This window comes from Falco biarmicus, chromosome 17 (assembly GCF_023638135.1).
Source record: "Falco biarmicus isolate bFalBia1 chromosome 17, bFalBia1.pri, whole genome shotgun sequence".
NCBI classification, from domain to species: domain Eukaryota; kingdom Metazoa; phylum Chordata; class Aves; order Falconiformes; family Falconidae; genus Falco; species Falco biarmicus.
Genome location: NC_079304.1, coordinates 230,339 through 256,503, shown reverse-complemented (window position 1 = coordinate 256,503; position 26,165 = coordinate 230,339). Strand labels below are relative to the sequence as shown.

At 55.9% G+C, this 26,165-nt stretch overlaps 1 protein-coding gene across 2 annotated transcripts; it reads right to left on the bottom strand.

Moving 5' to 3' along the window:
- Window positions 1-10,159: 10,159 nt before the first annotated feature.
- Window positions 10,160-24,722, bottom strand: NGFR (nerve growth factor receptor). Of its 2 annotated transcripts, XM_056362497.1 has the most exons (7): window positions 24,573-24,722; window positions 20,788-20,929; window positions 16,284-16,303; window positions 15,944-16,094; window positions 13,957-14,200; window positions 13,103-13,263; window positions 10,160-13,027 (listed from the first exon to the last, which is right to left on the bottom strand). In XM_056362497.1, the coding sequence occupies exons 1-7, from the start codon at window positions 24,606-24,608 to the stop codon at window positions 12,726-12,728; spliced, it is 1,056 nt and encodes a 351-aa protein (XP_056218472.1). In that variant the 5' UTR covers window positions 24,609-24,722; the 3' UTR covers window positions 10,160-12,725. The 2 variants fall into 2 exon arrangements, with proteins under 2 accessions (XP_056218472.1, XP_056218471.1); XM_056362496.1 differs by having other exon boundaries at window positions 15,944-16,303.
- Window positions 24,723-26,165: the final 1,443 nt, after the last annotated feature.

Below are 26,165 nucleotides of genomic sequence, written 5' to 3'. Positions count from 1 at the left end.
GGTTTCTCTCAGGAACAAAGTAATCATTTCAGCAGGTTGTCAGGTCTCTGGTGAAAAGCACCATCTAACGCTCACTGCTGAGTGCTGGACCTCTGCTCTGTCCCCTTACCCCTGGTTTTGTTCAAAGCACACATCCCTGGGGGAAGATGCTTTCTGTGCACTAATCCCACATTACAGGACCCTGTCCCCAGCTGGGCTGAGACCAGGAGCGCTGAAACCCACCTTAAATAGAGAGATGGAGATGCCCACAGCCACACAGGGATCTGCCACATCTCCTAGTCCTCTGCCATCAAAGGGCCAGTGGGGAAAGCACAGAAACACCTGGCTTTCCAGCTCCTTCATCCCAGACAAATACTGCTTCTCCTTCTGAGAAAAAAGGCAGTGTTACTGGAGCTGAGTTTGGCCAAAGCCTGGGATGTCAGAGCGAGCAGCGCTCAGTTGGATCAATGCTCTTTATTCCTCCCCAGCCCCTGTTCTGAGCCTCCAACTGTGTTAAGAAATAAGCTTTCCCAAAAGCCAAGAAATGTTGTTATAGCCAGGGGGTGCTTTCCCTGGCAGAGCACAGGCCCTGGGCTGCTTGTGCAAGGGCTGAGCAGCACTTTTGGGCTTCTTTCTTGCAATCAGGTGCTTCCCAGGTACTGTGGGGACCACAATGGGCAGGCTCAGCTCAGGGCTCAAAGGCACCGGGTGGCATGGAGACAGCGGGAGCAGAGGAATTAACCTGTGTTTCGTCACCGAAGCAACCTCTCTGGAATGCAGCCTGGTTTCCCAGGCTGCTCTCATTGCCAGGATTGCCCAGGTTTGAGCTGCTTGGCAAAGCCACCAAGCCCATTGTGGGATGTAACATGCCAAGGGAGTTCTCATTTCATCTCCTGCTTCCAAAGGGCCAGCACGGCTTGGAAAAGCAACGAGAAAGCTGTGCAAGGACCAGGTGAAGGGGAACAGCTGTGGTTTTCCTGGAGCCAGAGCCCCCGAGGCTGCACTACCCCGTACAGGTTGAGTTGCAAAGAGGCAGAAGGCACTGCAGAAACTCTCAGATTTTGGGTGCTGAAGGGCTGAGTCTTGTCTGCCCACTGGTTCTGATCTATCTCACCAGGAGATCTGTGCAGGGCAGGGGTTATCTCTGCTCCACAGGCGGTGAGGCGGAGATGAAAGCACTGTGGCCCAGGTTGTGTCCCCATTTGGGGACACCCAGCTCCCTGCCACCAGCACCTCTGTCCATGGAGTAACTGTAGCCAGTGGTGGGGGCAGCCAGTGATGGACAAAGCAGGAAGGAGAGAGCGAGATGGGTGTAATTTGGTAACCCAACCTTTCTGCTTTTCATCCGGACAAAGGGGATGATTACAGCTGCCCAGGCTGGGATTACAGGGAGGAGGTGTGGAAAGGCTGGTGACCCACCTTGCCTCCCCTCCCCCATCATCCCCCTGCATCCTCCCCTGGGTCCAAAATGCTTCTGCTCCCCCTGGCAAAGCCCAGCAAGATCTGTAACCCCTGTTACAGGGGGGTGAATGAAACATGGACTCCCCTGGTTTTGTGCTGATGCTCTGCAGTTTTGACTCACTGGTTCCTCGAAGACAAAACTCCCAATCTCTGGATTCAGCCATTGTTACTCCCCCACATCCAGAGCCTGGTCTCTGTCCCTGGTGTTCAGAGCCAAACACTCCGTATTTTCCTAACATCCATTTTTCTCCCACATCAACATCTTCCCTCCCAACCCATCACTAGGGCTTTGCATTCACTCTACAGCAGAGGCTGAGCACAGCAGCCTAGGGGTGATGGGCCATCAGGGAATGGGGGGCTTTGGGAGGAGACGAGGATGGGTAGGAAACCTTGACAGAAGCCCATGGACCCTCATTAAGGGTTTCTGGCACCCTTAATGATGCTCCAATCTGCTAATTGTCTGCATGTGGCCCCAGCTGAGCAAAGGCTTCCAGCTTGTGCCTCAGCCCAGACACACAGACAGGTGTGTGAATGGTGGGGGAGATCCACTGCATCCTCACACCACGGGGAAAAGAGCCTACTGAGCAAAGCAAACCCTGTGCAGCGAGACCACAGGCATCTGCCCCATCACCCTCCCCAGCAGCAGGCCAGTCTTGGCAAAGCCTAACAGCCAGTGCAGCAACTGTTTTCTCCCAGTGTGTCCCATAATCCAGCTGAAATTCCCCTGGCTGTGATTTAACCTCTTGCTACTTGTTTTGCTCCAAAAGGCATGGAGGTGATGATCCTACAACAGATTTCCATACTGCAGGGTACTCCCCAGCTCCATATACCATTCTCTCCTGGGTTAAACAGCCCTGAGACCTTCTGTCCCCCTCAAAGGTGGAGATTTTTGCCCCTTGGTTTCATATTTCCATCCTGCCCTTCTCCAGCACAGGGGAGACCCCAGGACCCATCTCAGGATCTGAGCTGCAGTCTGCCCCACCTTTGGCTGAGCAGCAGGGGAAGGGTCATACAAGCTCAGGGCTGGTGGGGGAGCCCCTCAGGGCTGGTGATGGAGCCCAGCTGGCCCCACTTGCTGCCTGGCCAGTGCAGGAGACTGGTGGGAGGACTGGAAGGGAAAGGGGAGTGGAAAGAGGTGGTACAGTCAGGGACTGCCTGCTGGAGGGGATTAAAAACTCAATCTTGAGTCAAGAGAAGGCAATCAGAATAAAATCAGCTTCTAGTGCCTGCTGGAAATTGGGGCAGGATTTATGGCTGGGGGAGAGGTGGGCTGGGGCATCCCACAGCTTCCCCTGAGGATCCTTGTGGGTGATGAAGGGGGGTTTGGTCCTCCTTGCTCCTCTCCCACTGTTGTGGAGGGTGGGGGGCCTGAGGAAGGGCCTGGGCTGGAGGTCACCCCCCCACTATGGTGACTGATGGGCTCCCTGCAGTCTCTGGGCTTTAAAGAGCTCTTTGGCATAGATGGACCAACATGAGCCCAGTAGCGCCTGGAGCTGGTGGAAGGGACAGGAGGTGGGGAGGGAGGGATGGAGAAGGGCATTGGTGCTGAACTGTGCTGGATACCGCCATCTGCAGCCCACCACATCCTGTGGGAGCTGGGTTCCCAGGGCGCTGGGTGCGACTGTTGTAGGGAAGACAGGGATGCCCTAAGGCAGCACCTGTGGGTGCTGAGGGGAGGCTGGTTGGGGCTCAGAGCTGAATCCCAGGGGCTGAGGGTGGGCAAGAGCAACAAGATAAAAGACATCACCTGCTGCTTCCTTCTTGGCTCTTCTCTGACATTCACACCTTCCCTCTTAACAAGCAGGCAGCTGTGTTTGCAAGCCCAGCACCAGGTCCCCCCTCTTCCCTGCTCCCTCCCCAAATCCTGCATTTCCAAACCTTTCCTGACCCCATTCATCGCTTCTCTCTTCCTCCTCTCTCTTCCCTTCCCTTTAATTTTTCCTGCCTGTAACCTCTCAACTCAGCATTCTGGCAGCCTGCCCAGAGGTTTGTCCTCCCCATCACTGAGTGAGGCTGGAGCGTCACTGTACCCCCACACCAGCACTCCAGGGTGTCCTGTGGCTCTGCTCCCCCAGCCACGCTGCCCCCCGCACTGCAGTGGGGTGGAAATGGGGTGCCAGGCAGGAACCATCTGTAAAATGAAGAAAGTTAATCACAGAGATAATTGAAACCAGCGGCCATGGCTGGAGAGCCAGTGGGTTTTTCTGAGCCGAGGGGAGGAAGGAAGGGGGTGGGAAGCTGGGGTCGGGGTCTTTGGGGTTTTGTGTTTGTGTTTTTTAAGCCAGGGAACAAATCCATATGGTTGCAATGGGCAATTCCCAGGAACTTTTAGCCTGGGCTCAATCATAAATGTTTCAATCCTTTCACTTCAAGCGTAAAATTGAGGCTCTTTGGAAGGAAAGGGGGTGATTGGTAGCTCTTTCCTGGGTCTGTGCAGGCAGCCCTGCCTGGGAGTGGGGGAGGGGGGCAGAGGTGTGTGGCTGTGGTCGACCCCCCTGGGCAGCATCTGTGGGGGCCAAATATATTTCTCACCAAGCCCTGGAAAGCAGGACTGTGCTGCTGGCCCAGCACACATCCCCCTGGGTGCCCTTAACCTGGGCTTCCTCAGGAGAGCAGGGCTGGAGGGTGGCAGCACTCACCCCTGCTCTCCAGGCATGCTCCCAGGCATGGTAGGGGACCATGGCAGCCATGGAACTCTCCTCGCTTTTCATTCCCCTTCCAGGGCCTGGTGACTTTGTTCCTCTCCTCACTAACCTCCCCACAATCTCATTCCACTAATCCTGTTTGAACTCCCCCATCCCAGGCTGCCCCCCACATGTCCCACTGCATCTAGCACCCAGCCCAAGTGTGTCAGTACTTTAGGTTGCACCAGGTTTTAGCTCAAAAATGCCATTTTGGTGCTTCTCTGGCTTTGGGTCACTGGAATGGGCCAGGGGCAGCAAGGATGCATGTGTCCAGTGTGGTCCAGCTGCATGAGCATGATGCTGCTTCCCTCGGGACATTTTGGAAAAGTCCAGCTTGGGCTTCGGCTCGGGCTGGTGGTGGTTATTTGCCCACAGATCTGCAACTGGTTTATGCCCCTGGTTTTTTGACCTTGGCTGGTGTGTGTGTGTGTAGCCTTGAGTATTTTCCAAGGTTGAGCTGAAACATCTCTCCAGAAAGCCCTGATTATTCCAGGCTGAAAAGCAGGTCTGAAGCAATTAGAGATGGAACAAAACCCTTCCAGCTATGGAGCGGTGCAAGGGAAACGGGGGAGAAATTGTGTGGGATGGATTTGAGCTTAAAGACAGGCTGGACCTGCAGGGAGGGAAACTTTTCTCCCTGCTCAGGAGCTAAGCAAAATCCTTGCTGGCCTCACATCAGTTTTTGGGGGATTTTTTTTTCACTCTTCAAGACTGATACTAGTGAGAATTGGATTTTGTCATGAGACTGCCATGGTGGTGACCCCTCCGTGGCAGCACAGTGATGTGAAATGATGCAGAGAGCTGGAAAGATAGGGCTGTACCAAGATTCGGCTTGGGTTTTGAGGACAGGATGCAAAACCAGGTTCTTCCCCAGCATCTGTCCATGGAGCGGGGGACACAGATGTGTCCAGAAATGGGAAGGGAGACCATGCACAAGGGTCAGTGCTGGTGCACCAGAATTGTCCACTGTTTGCTGCCTTCCCACGGCTCACCTGGCACCCAGCCCGGCCTCCATGGTTGGAAAACCAGAAATCTGTATATGTGAGTATTTAATCTGGCAGTTTTGCAAAGCAGAGCACAGCCTCCGGTCCTGGCTGACAGTTGCCGGAGCTTTACATTGCAAAACTCCAGCAACCGTCATCCAGGACTGGAGCCTGCCCTCTGCTCAGTTTGGAAGAGTCTCTTTTTGCATCTAATGAAAATTTTATTCTGATTTTTTCTGTTTTGTTTCTAAAACAAAGAGATGTTCCCAACACCCAGCAGCTGGAGATAAAAAAAAAAAAAGAATAAAATATTTATTTTAAAGTGAGTAATAAACTAACCTGGGAGCTTATGTCTAAGGAGGATTTATATTCTCTGTATTTCAGATGGGGGAAATGAGTCACCAACTAACGGCCAAAGGGAGCTGATGAACTGGAATGAATTACGTGGGGTTTTTCACCTTTTGAGGGAATTGAAACCTCTTTACCAACCTTACAGTCTGGTTCTCAGCCTGGTGCAGGTCTCCCAGGAGACTGCTTGCACGCTCACCCTGGGAGCAAGGGACACTGGAAGCCTCCTGTGAAGCAGCAATGTCTTGGCTGAAGCACATCTCCAGTTTGCCTGGGAATTAAAATCTCCTTCATCTGTCCCATCCTCCCTTGGAAACAGGAGAAAGTCAGTTCTTCCAGACCTCTTGGAGGCTTTTTGCTGCTCTTGGTGATTTTGTCTTCAGTCACTTTTGGAAAGAAACCAACCTGACCACTTTCTCCCGGTCTCTGTAATTCATTCCCCGCCTTCCTTCCCCTTTTATACTCAGATGAAGGAAATAATTAAAAGACCAGGAAAATGAGCTGTTGGCAAGTTTCCTCCAAAATTGCTCAGCACTAGGATGCTGTGCAGGGCTTGAAGTCTTTTGCAGAAGCAGGGTGGACTTTCAGGGGAGCTGCTGTGATGCCTCCATCAGAAACCACTTCTGTGGCTTCACTGCTCCCTTCCCCATGCTCTGAGATGGCAGCTTGCTGTCTTTTTACCAGAACAAAAGCACTGCTCAATACCCAGGCGGCTTCTTTTCAGCTTCAGATGAAGCCAGCCTTTGCACAGGAGCCTCCAATGTCAGCAGAGTTACCAGCCAGCAGCAATTTGCATCTCAGTGAAGCTCTGAGGGAAACCGGAGTGTTTTCCCCCATTTACCCCGCAGCTCGCCTGGCTGAGGCATTACTTTGGGGTTCCCTGAGCAGTTCCACTGTATCCTTGCTCTTGTGTTGCTGGGCTGGAGATGGGTTTTCTCAGCATATTTTGGGCAACATCTCACATCTGCTGTGCCAGACCCTCCACACGGGGTCCTGCTCAGATGATTCAACAGCAGCAACAGGAATTGCACGTGCTTGGAGCAAACCACTGCCTTACCCCAACCACTGTATCCCCTCTCACATTGTCTCCTTGCTGACTCCCCCCTGCAATTCACACCCATCTGGGGCTGTTTAACCTCTCCCTGCTCCCTTCAGAAAGACCACATCCATTAAAGTAGAGCCCCATCACCACCTCCCTTGGTTTGCACGCAGCTGCAGCAAAACAGAATTACCTGGAGGAAACTCGGGGATGAAGAAGAGCAAGAACAAGAACGGCAGGACTTTCCCTCCCCTCTCCTTTTCCTTTGCTGCCTGTCCCTGCTGGTGGTGGCAGTGCTGTCCCTCCTTCTCAGGTGAGTGAGTGACATGCAATATCTCTCAGATGCATTGAATTAGGGGTGGTTTCCAGTGAGGGGGATGCAGGGGATGGTCTTGGCTCTGTCACTGCTCAGACATCCTTGTCCCATGATTACCTGTGCCAGGACACCCACATCCCACTCCCCTGTGTCCCCTACCCCATGTAGGGTGAGGGAGACACCCTGAGATGCAGGGACCTTCCCGCCTCTGCCCTGCCTTGTCAGGGCATGTTGCTTTTTTCACCCACTAGCTTGTCCCCTTGTCTTTTGGGCCAGGTTTATCCTGCCTCAGGCACAGCCCCGTTTCTGCTGGAGTTTGTAGATGCTGCAACAGCACCCACAGTTACTCGACATTCGGACCACAGTGTTCCCCCAAGCCTAGTCAACGGAGATGCGGTGATGGGTTAAACCAGCACCTTGTGATGCTGACTCAGCCCTGCCTCTCCTGGTCTGGGCTGTGGGGCTGAAAAAGCCTTAGGTGAGGAGCTAAGAGCAGGCTGAAGGAGGGAGGCTGCCTCTCCTGGGGGCTTTAGTCCCACCTTGGTCCTGCTGGCCTCCTAGCAGCCCTTGAGCTCCCTGTGCTTGCACAGCACAAGGCAGCTGTGGGGCCAGCGCTGGCACACAGCCATCGCCCCCATGCTCCCAGCTTTGCTGCCGACCTGCTTCCCATTATTTGGGAATGTGGCTTTTGCCAGTATATGGGAGACAGATTTTGCCTGGGGCTGCAAAGCGGGGAGATGCGGCTGCTGATGCCGGCACTGACCCGCATGCCCTGCTTGGGGCAGGTACCGCAGAGCTTTTTGCAGGTCAAGGTTGTCTCTGGGGTCAGAGAACGAAGTCTCTCCAAATCCCCGCTCCATGTGGCTGGTTGTACCCCCAAATCCATGTTAAATTGCTGGAGGAATCTGCATGAACACTTGTTTGGCTTGCTTCTGGAGGCAGACAGATGGACGGGGAAGAAATAGAGGTGAGATTAGCGTTTGTCAGTGGCAGCTGGGTGCCGTAAGCTGTTGTTTCAGGTGCAAAGCCCTGCTGCTACTCTGGAAGCTCAGCTTTCTTTTCCCATCCTTGTCCCTCTGCAAGGGGAAGGTCCCAGCTCCCTGCAGGGGCCAGGAGTTGAATCAAAAGCATCTCAATGTGTTGTGGGATTTTAATGTGTGGGGTTTGGGGTTTTTTTCCTTTTTCTGGCTGACTGGTGAGGTTAGCTGAGACCTGGTGCTGGGGATGGTGAGTGGTTTAGCAAAGTGGTGTTTTTTTGCTGGGGGTGGCCAGACTGGGTGTGTGGATCCCACATGGATCTGTCCCTGTGTTCCTGTGCTGGTGGCTGTCCTCCTCCTCCTTCTGCCCGTCAAAGGCAGCCCCCAGCCTGGGGAGCCCCTCCAGAGCTCCTTACAGCAGATGTGAGATTAAGCAGGGTCTGCTGTCTCCTTCCCCAGGCACCCATAAAGAAGGGGAAGGAAGTTTTCCAGGGCCTTTTCCCCAGCTCTGCTCACCAGCTGATGCAAACATCAGGCTCCTTTCCAGATCTTACTGTTTTTCGGTTGGTTTGTGTTTCCCCCCCCACTAACCGTAAATCAGGTTGCTCTCCCCAAGGACCATCTAATGCAGCTGATCCCACACATGAAGACCACCTCACAAAGCTCCTTTCCTCCCTTCCCTCCCCCTCTCTGCGCCCCCCCACCCCCAGCATGGCTTCAGCTAGGGATGCAGGGAGGGTGAGGGGGGTGGCAGTGAGGATGCTCATTGCCACCCCCAGGTCCTGCCTGCCGGCTCCAGGCTCCCTTCCCAGGCATTGCAGGCAGAAACCCTTCAGCTCTCATTCACAGCCCAGCTCTGCTCCTCTTCTCCGTTCCAGCCTCTTTCCCAGGGGAGGATGGGGATTAAGAGGAAGCAGATTAAACCTAATGGATTGATTGCAATTATTTTCCTTTGTTTATTTGCAGTGCTGTGTGGTGTGGGAGCATGAAAAAAGGGAATGCTCTTTATGTGCGCGCAGTTCTGGTCCTCATTATGTTTCCTGCTAGAGCGCGACCCAGGCCAGCCAAAAATAAAACTAGCTACATATGAGCATCCTATTTCAAGCTCGTATAAACTGCGACGTGTAAATACTTTTATGCGCAAACCCACACACAATCCTGTGCAAAGCAATTCCAACACCAACCCTGCAAGGTCCCAGTTGCCCTCGCCCATGTGTCCCAAGTTCATTGGGGACATAGCTTCCTAGGAGCCATCGGAAGCTCTTTGGGGCAAGTACCAACTTCTTGTTTGGGGGAAGATTTACCTGTCTCCCTGCCTGGGGTTTTCCCCCCTAATTTGGATGCCTGACTGCCATGTGAGTATTCAGCATCTGAAATGCACCCTGTATCCCTTTGCCTACCTGGAGCTGAGCCCTCCAAGACCTTCCTGGATTCATTGCAAAAACTTACCTCTGTCTAAATAAATCTCCCTGGGTCTGCGGGTTTTGTGTAGGTTCTCAGGAGGCTGATCCTGTGCTTTGGGGTGCTGAGGGCAGCATTGCTAACAGCACTGAGGTGCAGAAATAGGAGCCTTGTGCCCAAATCAGCAAATGCTTCAAAATAAGTGGACTGAGACTTTTAATGCTCTTTTACAGCAGCTGAAGTAACTCAGAGGGGCAAAAGGAGGAAGCTATCTTCTTTTTCAGGGTGTTTTTTCCCCAACATCGAAGGTCTCTCCTGGAGCACACTGGTTTTGCCCTCCCAGGAGTGTGGTGGGCAGTGCTGCCGGATGTTTAGGATGCTGCCCGGCAGGGCAGTAAGCTGCTGTACAAAACTGGGTAAGTGGTGTCAAGCTCCTGATTCCACATTCCTGGCTGAGTTCCGAGTTGAGTTTCCTCCACCAGGTAAGATCAGGCTTTACATTCCTGCTGTTTACAAGATTATAATAGGACCATGGGGAAGAAAGAAGAAAAAACCCCACCCCACCCTCGAAGGCTTTGAGGCCATCCTTCTTATCACAGACTCACAAACCTCAGTTCTTGGTGGAGGGGGAAAAAAACCAAGCAGCACGCCAACCTAGTGATGCTCTTTATTGGCATCCGATGAGTACACAAGGACAGCTACTCACCCCGCCAGCACAGTGGCCTGCCACCCCCCCACCCCCACCCCCACCCCGTGCATCACCCTCCCACCTCATGCTGCTCACACCCCACCCACAACCCCCCCAAACTCCTATGACGGCTATTTCTTCACCGTAATACTTCCTAATAAATCGGCACTGGTATTACAGAGGGGTGAGTGGAGAAACACAAGTTCTTTGTACAACAGAAACATTAGAAAAGAACACAAAACATACTGATGAGCACTAACTTTGGCTTGGTTTTCCCTCTTTGTTGTTTTTTTTTTTAATATTTTTATTTATTTTCTGCAATCAGGGATGTAAGGCGTCCCCCAGCTTCTCTTTGGATGCTGAGTTTGTCTCCATTTCCTCAGCCCTGAGGAAATCCCTTTACTATGGCAATTGAAACCTGAGACCATGGCAATATTGTCCTGAAGAAAAGCAATTTCCAGCTGGCAAGGTATGGCCAGGTTGACTTGTCAGACTGATTCGAGCAGTTTGTTTGGCTTTTGACCTGGGCACTTTATTCCAGTCGCCCTCAGTTTATATTTTAGTTGCTTCAGCAAAAAAAGGGACTGATGGAAACAACCTGACAATAACCAATGTTTAAATTAATCCAAAAGCACCCCTTTGGATGGCTTCGTCTGGCAGAAGCCAGCAACCCTGCTGGGGGGTTGCAAGCCAGAGTTGCCCACTGCAAGCAGGGTTGCAAATCTAGGGCAGTTTCATTAGATTTTAGTGATGGGAGAGGTTCAGGCCTTGGACGAGGGACTCACAGCCCTGTCAGGGCCAAGTGTTTCTAACCAACGGGTTTGGCATGGGCAGCCAGCGGCCAAAATGTTGCAGGTGGTGTTCCTCCAAAGGGATCTTTGCTTTTTTGCTGCAGGAGGTGTCAAATACCATATACTGGAGATTCAGATTCAGCCTGTGCTGCTTTATCATCCAAAGCACAGGGCGCAAAATTCCTGACAGCTTTTGAAGGATCTGGGCACTGGATCTGGGCACTGGAATCCTATTGACGCAGGCTCCAATCCCTCAGAAAGCACTCCTTCCCAACACCTGGCAGCTCCACCAGGAACACCAAATCTTTCCATGTTCCCAAGTTCCCATGTTTTCATGGACATGCTGCAGTGATTTTTGGGGTGTGCATGTTTCCCTGCCTCCCCATTGAGTCTTTAAGGCCAGAAACAAGGTGGGACCGAAGGCTTCGGCTGCAAGACAAAAGCTTGCCTTGCAGGCAGAAAGGCTGTGAGGAAGAGTAGAGGGGCTGGAGCAGGCGCCGTCACCCCATGTCACATGTAGAAACATCAAGCAGTTAGTAAAACGACACAGTGTTATTTACAAGTCTTGCTTATCTCCTTAAGGAGGGAAAGAACGTCACCTTCTGCCTTCAGGAAAGCGTTCCTGGCTGAATCCAAGGCAAAGGGGAGTCCATAGGTACAGACATACCCAGCATCAGGTGCGTGCACCAGCTCACCTTGCAGTCCCTCCTCTGCAAAAAGCTCATGATGCTCCAGGCAAGCGAGGCACCAAAGCCGTATTGGGGACGTCCCCCAGGACTGTGCTGGCTGCTCAGCAGCAGCTCACAGGGGGAACAGGGTGCTCGCCTGCCCGGCTGCTGCTCTCCAGAATCACCTCTGAGCAAGCTGGGTGCTGGGCAGGGTGCTGATATGCCAAGAAAACGCACTTACAGCTGTGGAGGCGGTGAGTGATGTCCCTTCCCCAGGGCTGTGGTGGGGTCCCAAGTGGAGGGAGGTGCTGAGGCCAACCAGGGATGCCGTGGGGAGGCAGGTGGTGCACTGAGGGTGGGCAGCACCCACTGTGCAGCCACATGGAGGCAAAAGGCCCACAGCAGATCAGGCAGGGGCATTTCTTAGCCACCCTTCACAGTGCTGGAGAAGGAGCCCTTAGCCCTTACAAGGAGGTTGGGACCGCCAGCCCCTACTGGGTCTCCAGGCGAGGAGGGACAGTGCAATCACAGCAGGGTGGCTTTGCCCCCGGGTTGATGCAGTGCAGGAACACCAGGACTGGTGCCAAGGGAAGGATGAGCAGCGCCCATGTCATGTCCCTGCTGCAGGCAGGCACTTTTTCAGCCCTTTAGACCTTCAGTGTTCCCCCACAGAGCTCCAGTTCTGGGGAACTGGTGGCACCTATATGTCTGGTCCTCAATGTTTGGGTGGTCCCAGCCGCTCCTCACTGAGACCAAATGCTGGCAGCCCCGTGGACCATGCATGGAGGCTGTGCCCCCCAAATTTCACAGTGTAAGTTGGGCTGCTGGAAGCCAAGTCCTTTCTGCCAGAACACCCCGCCTTGACACAGCCCATCTGTAGGACCAGACCCCTCCCCAGATCCTGGTACAGCAGATCCAGTTCTCTCCATTCCCACCCCAGACCTGTGGTTTGGGGAAAGCAGCTGGATTTCAGGGTGTTGGAAGGGAGAAGGAAATAGCGGCAGGGTGGGCCAAGGAGGAAGAGCAGAAGGAAGAGGAGGACTGGACCCCCAAGGAGGAAGGAGAAGGGGCTGGAAGAGGAGAGGGCTGAGAGTGCAGTGCTCATTCCTGCGTCTGTCTGTCCAGCCTCACAGGGCTCAGAGGATGCTCCAGTGGCAGACAGGCTTTGGGCATTGAGCCCCGCACCCAACCCACTTATGAGCTGCCAGGGGAAGGTGGCATAGGGAGCGGGCAATACCGAAAACAGGAGCTTAGTGCATACGGGACGGTAAATTGGGGGGGCCTGGGGACCCCCCACTTCCTTCCCACCCTCCCCTTCAGGGCTCTCGGTGCCAGGGAGGGGAGAGGTGAAGGGGGAAGGGGACCCCATGGGGCTGCCCCAGGCCACCCTTCAGACGGGAGAGGTGGCGGTGGACTCGCTGTACAAGCTCTCGACGATGTCCCCACGCTGGATCTTGCGCAGGGCAGCAAGCAGGGCATCAAGGGTGGCTGTCTCCTTGGAGGACCAGTCGGCCAGGAGAGCCTGGGCAGGTGATTCCTCCCGGGTGAAGGAGTCTATGAGGTCCTCCTTGTAGCCCAGCTCCCCGGCCAGCCGCCTCCATGTCTCCTCTGTGGAGCTGCCCAACAGCTTCTCCACCTCCTCCTGCTTGCTGGGTGGCAGGTTGGTGTAGAGATTCCCATCTCCCTTGGGCGCTGGCAAGGATGAAGCGGTGTTAAGTCCATCCCTGGGGTGCCCTTGCCCACCCTGCAGCACCTGGTTTGCCCTACCTGGCCCCTGGGTGCTCTGGCTGGGTGGCTGCTGGTCATGCAGGCTCTGGCTGTCCACCGAGATGCCGCTGTCGCTGTGCAGCTTCTCACCCTCCGGTGAAGGTGTCTGGTTCACCGGGCGGTTGTTGGCCCCTTGCTTGTTCTGTTTGCAGTTGTTCCACCTGCAGGAAGAGGAGCAGGGAGATGACAGCAGCTGGCGACATCCCCTGGGCTGGGAGCAGGTTTGTTGATTTGTCCCCCTTTCTTGGGACGACTTTTCCTAGGGAGCAGCATTTCTTCTACAGCCTCTGGCTCAACCTCTCCATCACAGCGGCTGGATCAGTTTAAATCAGCATTTGCAGGTGCCAAGCTCCCGAGCTTTGCAAGGGACTGGGGCAGGGATCCCTCCTGCATGGATCTGCTGCAAAAATGTGTCTGTGCTGCCGGAGCATGCAGGGGACCTGGGGTGCCTGTGGGTCCCTCAGGGTGCCTCCAGCCTGGGGTGCCTGGGGAGCCGTCAAGCTGGCCCTGGCCTGTCTGGGGCCAGGTGCAAACCCAGCACACGCAGGGGATGAGCCCCTGAGTGTGATGAGCCGCGACGGGCGCTCACAGTGTGCCAGAGCAAGCAGAGACCAGGCAGGGCGGGAGTTGCAATGAGGGCTCCCCCACCCTGCTGCCATCTCCCTCTTTCACCCCTCAGCTGCCTGATTTCTCATGCATTTTTGGAAATCCATCTCCTACCACCCAGCCTGGTCCCCTCCTTCCCTTGTTGGTGTCAGCTCTGGCTGTGGGACCTCCGAGGTGGGGGGACGCAGCCTGTTTCCCACTACCTAAATCCTCTGCCATGACCCCACAGTGCTGCCTTGGTCCTCTACCTTTTGAAAGCGATGTAGGCCACCAGGCCCACCACCACAGCTGCCAGGATGGAGCAGTAGACAGGGATGAGGTTGTCAGCAGTGCCGCGGCTCACAACAGGCTGTGAGCTGCCTATGATGGTGGTGGCAGTGTCTGCCGGGGTGCTGGGCATCACTTCAGTGTTGAAGTGGTCCCTGGTGATGGCCTCAGGGCTCTCAGAGCCCACCAGGGATGGTGTGTGTGTTGTCCAGCGAGGGTGGAGGTCTGCCAAGAGGGAAGGGAAAAGAAATCGGAATAATTAGTCACACAGCTAGCCATGTCTTCTAATGGGCTGTGGTGGGTGAACTGATAAAGGGACAGCAATCTCTGCAGGGACCTTTTTCCAAAAGCTGCAGGGCTTGCAGAGGTGCCAGCTCTGCCCCATCCCCTTGTCCCCAGGCTTGTACTTGCAAACTACCTCATCCTCTGGCCCCAGACAGCACTAGCCTTCCTGGTCCCCAGGACAAGTTGAAGCTGTCCCCTGCCCTGTATGGCTGATGGCACCTGGTTGTGGTTGGCATGGACATGGCTTTGCAAGTTCTTCCTTCCCAGCACTGGGTTTGCTCGAGTCCTGCAGCCCTTCCCACCACGTGCAAGCTGTAGACTGAGGCCTGGGCTCCCATCGCTGGTACTGAAGCTCAGGGAAGCAGCCCCAGCTGCCTCCCATCCACTGCACATCTGCCCCAGGACCTGAGTAAGGCAACCCAGCTGCCTCCACAGTTTGCATGGAGCCGGGCTCACCTGCTGTCAGCAGCACCAGAGCCTGGATTTGCCCTTTTCCCAGCCCCTTGCCTGCAGCCATGTGCCCCACCAGCCTGGCTCCATTTGGGAGTGACCCCGTTCCTGCCATGCCCTGGTGTATCCCATGAAGCGAGCGGATATGTCTTCTCTTGCCCCAGGGAAATGCTCTGCAGCTGCCCCATCCCCTCCCATGGGCACCAGCTCCTTCCCAAAGCCCCCTGTGTCCCTCTCCAGGGCTTTGTCCTGTGCCCGCTGGCACCAAGCTCTGCACAGCTGTGCCGCGCCCGCCAGCCTGGCGAGGTGGAGCGAGTGCTGTGGCAGGGAGCTGGCACCTTGCCCTGCCAGCCCTCCCAGCCATGGCCTCCAGCTGGACCTCGCTGCCCTTTTGGAGCAGCGCTTCGGTAGCCGTCACAGCCGCTTCCGCCAGGGCCCCAAGGCCAGCTAACAAAGCTGGCCCTGTGCTCCTTGACTTATGGCTCCATTTACTCGACCCTTTTCAGGGAGCTGTGCTGGCTGCCCCTGTGCTGTGAATCAGTAGCGGCCAGGACAAAGGTCTTTTCTCCCCAGCTGGGCTCAGGGCAGGGAGTCACGCTGCTGCTGCCAAGGAGCAAGCAGGGCATACCCAGCTGAAACAGCCCTGCCACTCCTTGTGGGGGGGTCCACACCGCAGTGGGGTGCAGGCTGGAACAGCGAGGGGCTGCTGTCAGTGAATGGTGCTCTCCCCCTGCCCCTGAGCACTGAACCCTCCTGGGCTGTGGGGCTGGCTGTTCTCTGGCAGTTACATCAGAAACCCATCAGCTGCTAAGCTCCCGCTTGATGAAGGCTTGGGTGGCGGCGAGCACAGCATCCAAGACTGGTGAACCTATTGGCTCTGCTTGCTGTTCATGGACACCAAAAGCCATCTGGCAGAGTGCCTGCACCCACAGCATCATCCTGCCGGGATTTCAGCCAAGGAAGCCTGTGGGAAGGGCCAGGCAGATCCTGGGGGCCAAGCATTTGCAAGGGCGACAAGGGCTCAGGGTAAGTGCTGCCTTGGTAGGATGCTGCAATGCCTGAGGGCTGGGGGTCTCAGATGGACCCCCGGGTCCTCTCCTCCAAGCCCAGAGACATGCCCCTGCCTCCCCATTGCTGTGGTACAAAGGGAAACTGAGGCAGGGAGTGCTACAGGAAACCCAGTGAACCCGCTCTCCCCTCCACAATGGCTCTTCCCATGAAAGGCAGCATTACCTCTGCATTCGGCATCCGAGGTGGCCGTGCACTCCTTCACCATCACCTCATTCTCCTCACAGGTGGTGCAGGGCAGGCAGGGGTCCACGAAGTTGGCTTCACTGGAGAAGGTGCCCTCAGGACACTCCTCGCAGACTGTATCCTGTGAGTCCTGGCACGGGAACATGAGGCCAAAGCCCACTTCGCACACCCGGCACTCCTTGCAGCTCCCACTCTGCTCATCCTGGTAGTAGCCGTAAGCACAGCGGCACACAGCGTCGTCCGACTCCACACAGGGTGCGGACATGCTCTGCAGCCCCACGCACTGTGTGCAGGGCTTGCACGGCTCCGTGGCACTCACCGTGTCTGAGTAGGTGACACCTGGCAGGGGACAGAGGGTGAGGTGAGCAGGGTCCAGCATGGCATCCCTGTCCCCATGGCTACTTTGCTCCCTGGCACAGGCTTTGCCCCATCACCAAATGGTGCCAGGCTCGGGAGATGGGCTTGTGCAGCAGCTGCTGGAAGGGACCATTGCCCCTTTCATTAATTTTCCCTTCCTCCTCCAAACCAAGGGGAGAGGTGTCCCCTCTGCCACCCCCCAACACCACCGAGAGTCCTCTAGCCCACAGGTTCTACTTCCCATTAATAGCTACACACTTTTCTGCAGCAATTTGCAGCTCAGCGGGGATCCAGCCTTTGAGCTCTTGCAGCCTGGGCAGGGCTGGATGCTGCCCTCAATGTGCCCATCCCAGCACTCGGTGCCTGTGTCCCCAGGTAAGCATCCCTGCCCCTGGCTGGGGCACCATCGCCATTTTTGACCTCTGGATGGTCCCTGTGGGCGTCCTACAGCCATTGCTGCTCCCCAGCATCCCAATAGCTTTCTCCTCTGCGTCCTGCCTGGGGCAGGAGGGGCCTCGGGGCATCTCCACCCTGTGCCCCCCTCCTTGGCCTCGTGCCCCTGACTCAGGGCATGATGCAAACAGGAGGTTACAACACTAATTGCTGACTCTTGTCTGACCCCAGGGCTTCTTGCTCTCCAGTTTCATCCTGCAGGACTGACTCTGCTGGGGAAATCAATCCTCCTCCTGCATACCAGCAAGCTGCCCCCGCTGCCCTCTCCCTCCTGCTGCCCCCTCCCAAAGGTGTTTGAAGATATTTTTAGCCTGGGAAGACGGGTCATCTCCCATCCTGGAGGGCACAGCTGCTGTCCCATTGGATGCCTCCCTCACATTGATCCCTCACAGCCTGCAGTGCCGCAATGCCCCATCTTCACTTGCCCATAATGCCAGGGGGAAGTCCAGCTGCCTTGATGGAGAAGGTGCCAGGGAGCTCAACCACAATCCTTCTGCTAGCCTGGCTCCTCAGGAAGGCAATCCAGCCATGTGCTATAATCTTCAATTACCTGCCTGTCTTCCGAGGATGGTCATAGGAGATGGTAATTCCCACCTTTAGTGACTTCCAGCTTCCCTGTGTGGCCAAATGGAGACTAAGCCACAGACAGGCTCAGGGCATAGCTGTTCTGGTGCTTAATTTTTTGTCTGCTTTCAAGATAGAGGGGAGTGAAGAGCTCTGAGACCCTGGTGATGGGCAGGGTTAGAGGGATGGAGGTGGCACCCCAGCCTCAGTAGCTGCTTTCCCACCGTGGCTCAGCTGCAGTAAACCCTGAGCAGCAACAGCAGCGACATTTCCACTTCACACCATCTCCCCCTTGCCCTGTGCCTGTGCGTCCTGCTCCTCTCTCACAGCCGGCCACATGCTCTCCTTGGAAGTGCAGGACCTGGAGATGAACCCACTCTGCTGCCATTGGCCTCCAGCTACCTCCTTGACTCTGCCCTGGCATGGGCAAGCAGCCCCTGCCCCCCTGCCCAGCCAAGCAGGCACAGCCAGCACAGCACTGGGTCAGCTGCTGACATGCGTGGCTCCCATTAACCTGGGCTCATCCTTTGCATTATTCTGAATTATTGATAGGCACACTTAGAGTGGGGAAGTGGCCAGGAAAGGCATACGGCTGAGTGGGCACATTTTCAATGGCAGCAAGGTATCTGAGCTGGGCAATTACAGCCGAGATTTAAAGAGGGTCCCCCTCCCTCCTGCCCACAGCAACGCAGGCTGGCCAGAGGGATAAATAAATCATGAGGCAGCAATCAGGGGTAGCTAGCAAGGTGAGGGAGAAGGAAAATTGTAATAAAAAAAAAGCAAGTGGCCATTTGGGCTAATGCAGGGTCTGTTTCCTCCAGCCCCTGTGGGCTTTGCCAGGGGTTGTGCTTTGGTTGTAGCAAATTTCCGCAAAACAATTTGGCGAGTGAATCAGGAAGGCATCAAAGGCAATAGCTCAGAGGCAGCCTGGGGTGGAGGTGGGCATTCCTCCCTGCTGCCTCACACTTAACAGGCAGGGTCCAGGGCTGCCTGTACCTGCCCAATATCCACAGCAGCAGGATCCAGCATGAGCCCAGGTCCAAAAGGACCCTCTCCCCATCCCAGCAAGGGCTGACAACAGGGTTTGTAAGTCTCCTCTCCCCACCCCAAAATCCTGCTCTAGGCTCAGAGGAGAGCTGGGAGAGTGTTTACCCCCTTGCAGCACCTGCACCCATGAGTCACTCCATGGTCACCCCACCCAGCAGCTCCCAGCTGACAAGCTGCTAAGGATTAGTCCATGCTGCTATTAATGAATGAATGAAAGGCAGCTGGGGGCAGGGCTGGGGTATAAAGCAGGAGGGTTTGCAGGGGGCTTTCTTTTGGTTGTGGCTCACTGGTTTTGTCTGGAGTTTGTTGGTTTTGGGGTGTTGTTTTTGTGTTTGGCTTTTTGTTTTGCTTTTTTTTTTTTAAGGTGGTGAGTAGGCTGGTTTTTCTTCTTGGTGCTGCTTATCAGGGTGATAGAGGCCTGATCTTGCTGTGGGTGGCACACCATGCTGTTGTGTAGCTGGGTAAGTGAGGGGCATCCCATGTTCTAGATATTCCCAAACAAGGGGTGGCAGAGCTATGAGCTGCGGGCATGCAGATGAAGGGCTGTGGGGGAAATCATGGAGAAGGGGACACGGCTGCTTGGAGGCCAGGAGCATTCAGCCTTACTGGTCCAGGAGCAGCAAAGCTAAGTAGGGCACAAGGTTCTGCCCTGGGGCTTTGCTCTCAGCCTGGGTGAGATGCTGGGAGTTCTCACAGCTGCAGTGTTTGCTGCTAGCTGCTCTTATTTCTGCAGTAATGGAGGAAGGGGCCAGACCCTTTTGTTCTGATACTTTCCAGATCAGCTCCCTGACCCAATAGAGCTGCTGCCTGATGTTAATCCCCCTGCAAAAATGCAAATGCCTGGCCTGTCACAACGTGGGGCTGGGCAGGAGAAGCTGGGATACGAACCAGAGCAGTGGTGCCTGTGCCCCAGCTGACACATGGGCTTGCAGCGCTACGCCCAGGTCACAGTCCTGGTTTCACCGTAACCTCTGGGTCCTCCAGGGAGGGTGGTAGTTCCCTTTATCTGTTCAGTTCCCAGAAAGAAATCGGGGAGACAGCCATCTGCCAGCCTGGAAATGCGGCTAATGGGACATGGTCTCATCTGAGCATTCCCCAGGAATGCAAAGCAGCCCTCTGTATTTACAGCCCTGCACACCACGGGAGCTGGAGCCTGACACCCTGGCCAGGTTCCCTGCAGGAAGGGCTGGTGGGGATGGATGGCACAGTGGATGCCCTGACACCTGGCAGAGAGACAGAGTTGAGCCTGTCGCAGCCCGGGAGGGAGCGAGCCTGCTGTGCTGTGCAGGGTTATCCTGCACAGCAGCCCTGAGGTTGCAGCTGGTGGGATTCAGCCCCTGCAGCCAGACACAGGGAGGGTAAGCGCGATTCATCGATTCTGCAGGAGAGCAGAGGTATTTTTAGCACTGCCCTGACACTGCTCCATCTCCTGCTCCGTACTAGCACTGCTCTGCTTATACTGTTTCTCTCCCACTGGACTTTGCCTCCTATTTGCTCTCCCACAGCCATGCTCTGTCCCTTCCCCCTCTCAAATCACATCTCCAGAGCAATCTGGGCTTGGCTGGCACAGCTTTTCCTACAAATACTTGTCCATTGGCCTTCAAAGGCTTTGCAGCAGTAATTTGAAGGGCAGATTGCTTATGCCGATCATGGCATTGTTCAAACAGTAATAGTTGGACCACTTCATCTGTAAGCATTTAAGCAGGTCTCCAGCACACATCTCTGGCCGACATTTATGAAGCTGACATAGGTAACGTGCCTGAAGCTGGCCAAAAGAAAACTGTTCCTCTCTTGGCTACCTATGTGATTATGTGATTTGCTTCTCCTGTCCCAAACTTGCTTTTATGTTGCAGTCTTTACAAGGTTTAAAAAAAAAAAACAAACAGGTGGATCATTGGGAGACATCTGTGTGGCTGGATCCGAGACCAACATATAGTCAGTGTGAGGAGGGGAACTTTTTTTGTAGGCAAATGTCTGGCCATGAGCCGGTAGCTCAGGACCCATCGGGAGGGGAACAGTGCTGAAAGGGGGATCTGCAAAGGTGCCTGGTACTAACAGATCCCAAAGCAGGGTAAGCTGTTGAATCCGTGGCTGGGATTTGCAGGGTGGGTGCTTTGGGGAAATATTGGAAATAACCCTGGTGTCGGTGCAGAGGTGGGTGGCCTAGGAAGGCTGAGTACAAGGCAGAGCTGATGTGTGCAAGGGCTGTGTGTTGGAGTGTTGGGCTGTGCACAGAAAGATGGAAGCAAACAGCACAAATTGTGCCCAGGCAACACTTCCAGGAGGGAAAGAGGATGCACTTCGGGAGACCCAAGTATATGTTAATGCTCATGGTCCCTGAACCCCCGGCCCCACACCAGCAACCCCTCTGTGGCCCTCTGCGGAGGGGAGCAGGTACTCACTGTCTAGGCAGGGCTCACAGATGGTCTGGTTGACCCCGCAGGGCTGCACCACTCCCTCTCCCAGGTTGCAGGCTTTGCAGCACTCCCCACTTGTTGTGTACATCTTCGTGAAGCACTTGTCCTTGGAGCCCCAGGCAGATCCCTGGGAGAGAAAAGAGAGCCAGGAGATGACCGTTGCTGTGGGACCCTCCCTGCAGGGGCAGGTGGACAAGTGTGTCAAATCCAGGTAGGGTCCTGCTCTGGGGTGAGCATCACATGTTGGGGCTAAAGGGGGCTCATTAAATATAGGTCTTGGGAGAAATTATGTTCCTATGCAAAAGCAGCTCATCAGGAAAGCCCCTGCCAAGGTCTACAGCTGGAGGAAGGTCAGAAAAGCTCACATCTCCACAGTCCAGGCTGGTGAGTATTGTGGGGGGTGGGGGTTTCTGTGGGGCTTACAGCATTGTTTGCTCTTGTCTCTCACCTGAGCCATCTCCTTTAAGGATATTTTGCCATCCTGAAGGGTTTAGCCCTTTCCAGCCTGGGGGAAGGTAGGGCACTGCATGCAGCCTGGCAGCAGGGAGACCTGCCTGTGGCAGTAGAGGGTTTGGAGAGCTGGGGTGGCAGCTCTGCACAGTGCTCTTGCTGCATGCGGGGATCAGAAATCAGACCCCACAATGGAAATGAAGACTTTGAAGGCAGCACCAAGAGCTTCAACAACATTACTGTCTAATGGAAGTAAGCGTACCTACTTATAAAACCTGTCATCACATATGGAAGCAATAAACATGCCATAAGCAGTGGGGTCAGAGCCACCCTGCACATGCACTTTACAGCCTGGGGAATGGGGTGCATTTGCAGGACAGCTGCTTCCCAAAACTCCTTGCTGGGGCCATGCAGTGCAGGAGGCATCTCCGCCTGAGTGCAGGGCTGCTGAGATGCTCATGGTGATCCGAGCTCTGCAAGGGCTCCTCTTGCTCTCTTTCTCGCAGGCAGGTGTATTCCAGGGTCGGACCATCCCCCTGCCATCCAGCTAAGCCAGATTTGGTGGGGGGAGAAACTCAGCTAACGCTTGAGGGAGCTCCCCCTCCCTGTGCATCTGGATGCCTCGTCAGCCAGTTGGCTGCCTCCTTGCACAATGCGGCGTTATGAACTCGCTGTGCATCATCCGGCAGCATCCGGCCTGGCTGAGACAATGGAGCGCCAATTATAGGCATCTGAATGACAAAGTGCTCCAATTACCCTGCACTTGAAAGCATGTGCTCTCCTCCTTGGCGCTGCTTTGCCAGCCCAGGCTGGCAGCCCGCTCCAGTGCTGGGCCCCAGCCGGGCAGACAGGAGGGCTTGGTGTGTTGGGGGGCGTCCCAGCACTCCCAAATAACAGCTGGGCAATGGATTTGGGGGTGAGGAAGGGGCTCACTTTGCAGTAGGCTGGCTGCATGCCTCTTCTGGAGGACAGATCTGGCTCAGGGGGCTTTGCAGCAAACCTGGCTGGAGCTCACCCTGCGGCTCAGTCCCCTGCAACCCTCCCATCTCCCCATGGTTGTGGCAGCAGCAGCCATGAGTGGGAACGGGGAAGTGGCCAAACGTGCCTGGCTATAAATAGTGCTGGAAAGGCTGGGGCAGCGCAGCTGGGGCCAGCTCTCCCATGCCGCAGGCAGCTGCAAGTGGCTCACTGAGCCTGCGGGGATGGGACCTGGCCACACTGCCCCCTCCACGCAATACCTGGACCCTGGCAGCTAAACCCAGGGACCCCCTCTGGCCACATGTCCCCTCCCCATCACCCCCTGCACTCCTAAATGCTGAAGAAAATGAATCTTCCAGTCCCAGGTGCTGCACCCCTCCAGGTTTCCCTTTCAGTTCTCCTTCTTGAGCACTGAAACCACCATAAAGATTAACACACTTACAAAAGTGGCACATGGTCTGTGTTAGCCTGCTGAAATGTGCATGTTATTAACACAACTCCTGTTGACAAAGCCACAGGTATTAACACCATAAAGCATTTTGACAGCTGGATGAAGGCGGGGCGGGCCACAGATGGAGGGTGCAAGCAACACCTCTGTAAGCTTTTAATTGCTTTTGGAGTCGTGTCAGTGGGTTTTCATGCCCAAGCAGGCACCACCGGTTGAGGAGATGGCCTCCGAGGAAGATAGGCGAAATGGGAGTTTGACATGGCACCATCAGCTCCAGAGCCCTGGCACAGAAAATTGCTTTGCACCAGAGTGGGGAGGGAAGGGGATGCTACAGCTGGGGTTGGGCCCAATAGCAAGCCTGGATCTGAACTGCCTGTGAGCCTGACAGATGGGCTCTGCTTTTCTTGGCAAAGCACCTTGCCTAGGAGAGGCCAAACCCCTGGCTCCGAGCAATCCCCAAACTCTGGGCAGCAGAGAAAGCCACGTCTGAGGTCTGCAGGTCCAGCCGAAGCTTGGCACAGCAGGGCTGGGAGGGCTCTGCCTCTTCCCACACAGACCTACCAGCCAAGCAGCACAGGTGAAGAGCAATGACTCTGGGGTGCCTGGGGTTCAGGGTGGCCCCAGGCCTGTGGCCACAGCTGTGGGTGAATATCTGGACATGCCTGGGTGAAGGCTTGGCAGACCAGCCGGGCTCCCTCTGTGCACAGTGCCAGCCCCCCAACTCAGCAGGTTCAATTCTGGGGGGCAGATCCAGCCCCACAGCAGCAGGTGCCCCAGCTGGCGATGGCTGGGCTCAGCCCTGACCCAGGGAGGCGGCTGCAGAGAGTTGGGGGATGCCAAAGCCCAGTCTTGCTGCAGCAGTTGGGGTCTGCCCAAGGCAGGTAATTCCCTGGGGTGAAATCATTTGAATCCATATGGCTGGGACAGTTTTTGCTTTTCCTGCTGCCCACTGCTGCTGCGAGTGTCTCTGGGGAGCTTGGCCAGCCCAGTACCATGGTTGTACAGGGGAATGAGGCTCTCTGGCACAATGCTGCAAACACCGCTCTCCTCAATCTCTGCACAAAACCGCTAAAGCACCAGCTTTAATATCCTGGCTGAAGGGTGTCTGGCTGCCTAATGCAACCTCTGGGACCCCCATCAAATCCTCTGCCAAGAACAGCCCTGTTTCTGCCCCAGGTAGGTGGGTCCATCCCTGCATGCCCACCCAGCTGCCCTGCTCCGGGTGTTTCCCTCTCCTGGCCCCCCAGTGCCATGAAGTTTTGTCTCTGGCACAGGAGGCTGTGCCCATCCCAGGGGCTCACACCAGGGGGAAGAAGGTCTTGGCCTTTGCTCTGGGCAGCAAGCTTGGAGCGGGAAAGTCATGGGGTGGTCCTGGGGCTGTGGGATGGCAGGAGATAAAGGCACTGAGGGGGGGAGGGCGTCTTCTCCCCCCCCCTACTGACTGAGGGCTCTGTCATCCTTTTTTCCTGGGTAGAAGGGATGACAGAGCTCGATGCAGTGGGATCTGAGGGGCTGCATCCCTGTGGATCCCCCATCACCTGGGCCCCCTCCCTCCACACCCCGAAGTGCCCCGCCTGGCACCCCCGGTCCCCCCATCCCCCCCGAGGCTCCCCCCATTCCAGCCCTGCTGCACGGCGGGGAGCCCCGGGACTGCCTGCCTTGTACCCCCGGGACCTCCCGCCCCACACCCTCAGGGCTTTCCATCCCGGTGCACGTGGGACCATCCGTGTCTGCAGCCCGGTACCCCCGGCACTCTTCAAATACCCCCGCCTGGTGCCTCCGGGACTCTCCATCCCGGGACCCTCCATCCCACCCCCGCCTGGTGCCTCCGGGGACCCTCTGCGCTGCCCCCGGGATGCTGTCCCCCCGCTCGCCGGGCCGGGCCCGCACTCACCGCCAGGAGCAGCAGCAGCGGCAGGAGCCCGGCCATGGTGCGCGGGGGCGGCGGGGCCGGTCACCCCCCCCGAGAGCCGGTGCGCGCCCGGGCTGTCCTCCCTCTGCCGCCCGCCGCCTCGGCGGCAGCCAGAAAAGAGCTGCAAGTCCCTCCTCCTCCTCCTTCTCCTCCTCCTCCTCTCCGCCCCCAGAGCATCACGGCGAGCGACCCAGCCGGCACCCCGCTCCGCCGGCACACAAAGGCCGGACCCCCCCACCCCCTGCCACCGTCTCACGAAGTGCTTCTGGGGTACGCTTGATCTCTGTCTAAGCCAGCTCCTCAATTATTCGCACCCATCCATCCATCTCCGTGCGCCCTCCTCTGCTGTCCATCTGGCCATCCATCTCTCTCTCTCTCCATCCCCTCGAATGCCCACATTCATCCATCTGTCTGTCCCTGCACACCTCGCTCCAGCCCTCCACCACTCACCCTCCCCGTGACGGGTTTGTTAGCGCTATTGCAGCCCCAGTAAGAGCTTTGGGCAGGTCAGTAGCTGTGGCTGCGATAGGGTCACCAGACCTCCTTTGCCTGCATGCGACAAGGGACAGCATCCCATGGGTGCCTGGATTGGTGACATCCTGGGACCCAGACCCCAAGGTCTGTCCAGCCAGGTGACATGGAGAAGCCCCCAGCAGGGAGCACACAGGTGATGCTGCAGTGTCTGAAGCTGCCTGCTTCTCTTTGTAAATCAGCCGTTAGCAGTAAAAAACATCCCACCCATATTGTTGTATTTCAGTTCCTAAAAAGCTCCCTGCTCGCCACTTTCCTCTTCCCTGACATACCAGCTTCTCGCAGGATGGCTCTGCCTGGCATCCTGCCCAGCCCAAAGCCCATGGTGATGGAAGCTGGAAATGTCATGGCCTGTCCCTCATCCCAGCAAGGCGCCCGCCTTGGTGTGTCAGCACCAGAAAGGCTCTTTGTGGAGCTCACTGGAAAAATGAAGTGGGCTTTCTGGTGGCATTTGTAAGGGAGGATAACTGGAAATGGCCCAGACATGCTGTTGCTGGCCCGCAAAGTGGTTTCTGTGGCTGGGACAGAGGAAAGACACCCTCACTCTCCAACTTTGTCCACTGCACAGTGGGTTTGGCCTTGTGTCCTGCCAATGCTAAGCATTTCCTCACCTCTCTGGACTCCAGAGGTGCTGTTGGGATTCCCTGTGGTGACGCTCAGTTCCAGCCTTTCTCACTGCTGCAGCCATTCAGGTCCCCCAGCTCTCAACAGCCCTATGGGTTCCTCTCCCTTGGATCACATCTACCCCTCCAGGCACCGATGCACCCGGGGCTAAGCATAGCTCAGCTGGATTTCCTCTTGAAAAGCAATTTATTGACCTCCCGAGGAGCACAGGGCTGGTTGCTTGCACTGCTCCACTGGGCAGCTGGGAAGGGCCTTAAGGAAAGTCCCTTGTTTGCAGCCTCGCCTTTCAGCAAGATTAAATTGAAGCCAAAGCTGCCGTTTGTGCTCCAGCACAGAGACGAAAGAACACATGTGCGAGCCACATGGTGATGGGTTTGCCAGCCAGAAAGCCATGCTGGGGCCAGGTGGGACCAGGGCAGG

Coding starts and splice junctions, on each gene's coding strand:
- NGFR (XM_056362496.1), bottom strand. CDS start 24,608: ATGGCCGGGCTCCTGCCGCTGCTGCTGCTCCTGGCG. Junction 20,930..24,572: donor CGCTGCTGCTGCTCCTGGCG/GTGAGTGCGGGC, acceptor TTTCTCTCCCAG/GGATCTGCCTGGGGCTCCAA. Junction 16,304..20,787: donor CTGTGAGCCCTGCCTAGACA/GTGAGTACCTGC, acceptor GTCCCCTGCCAG/GTGTCACCTACTCAGACACG.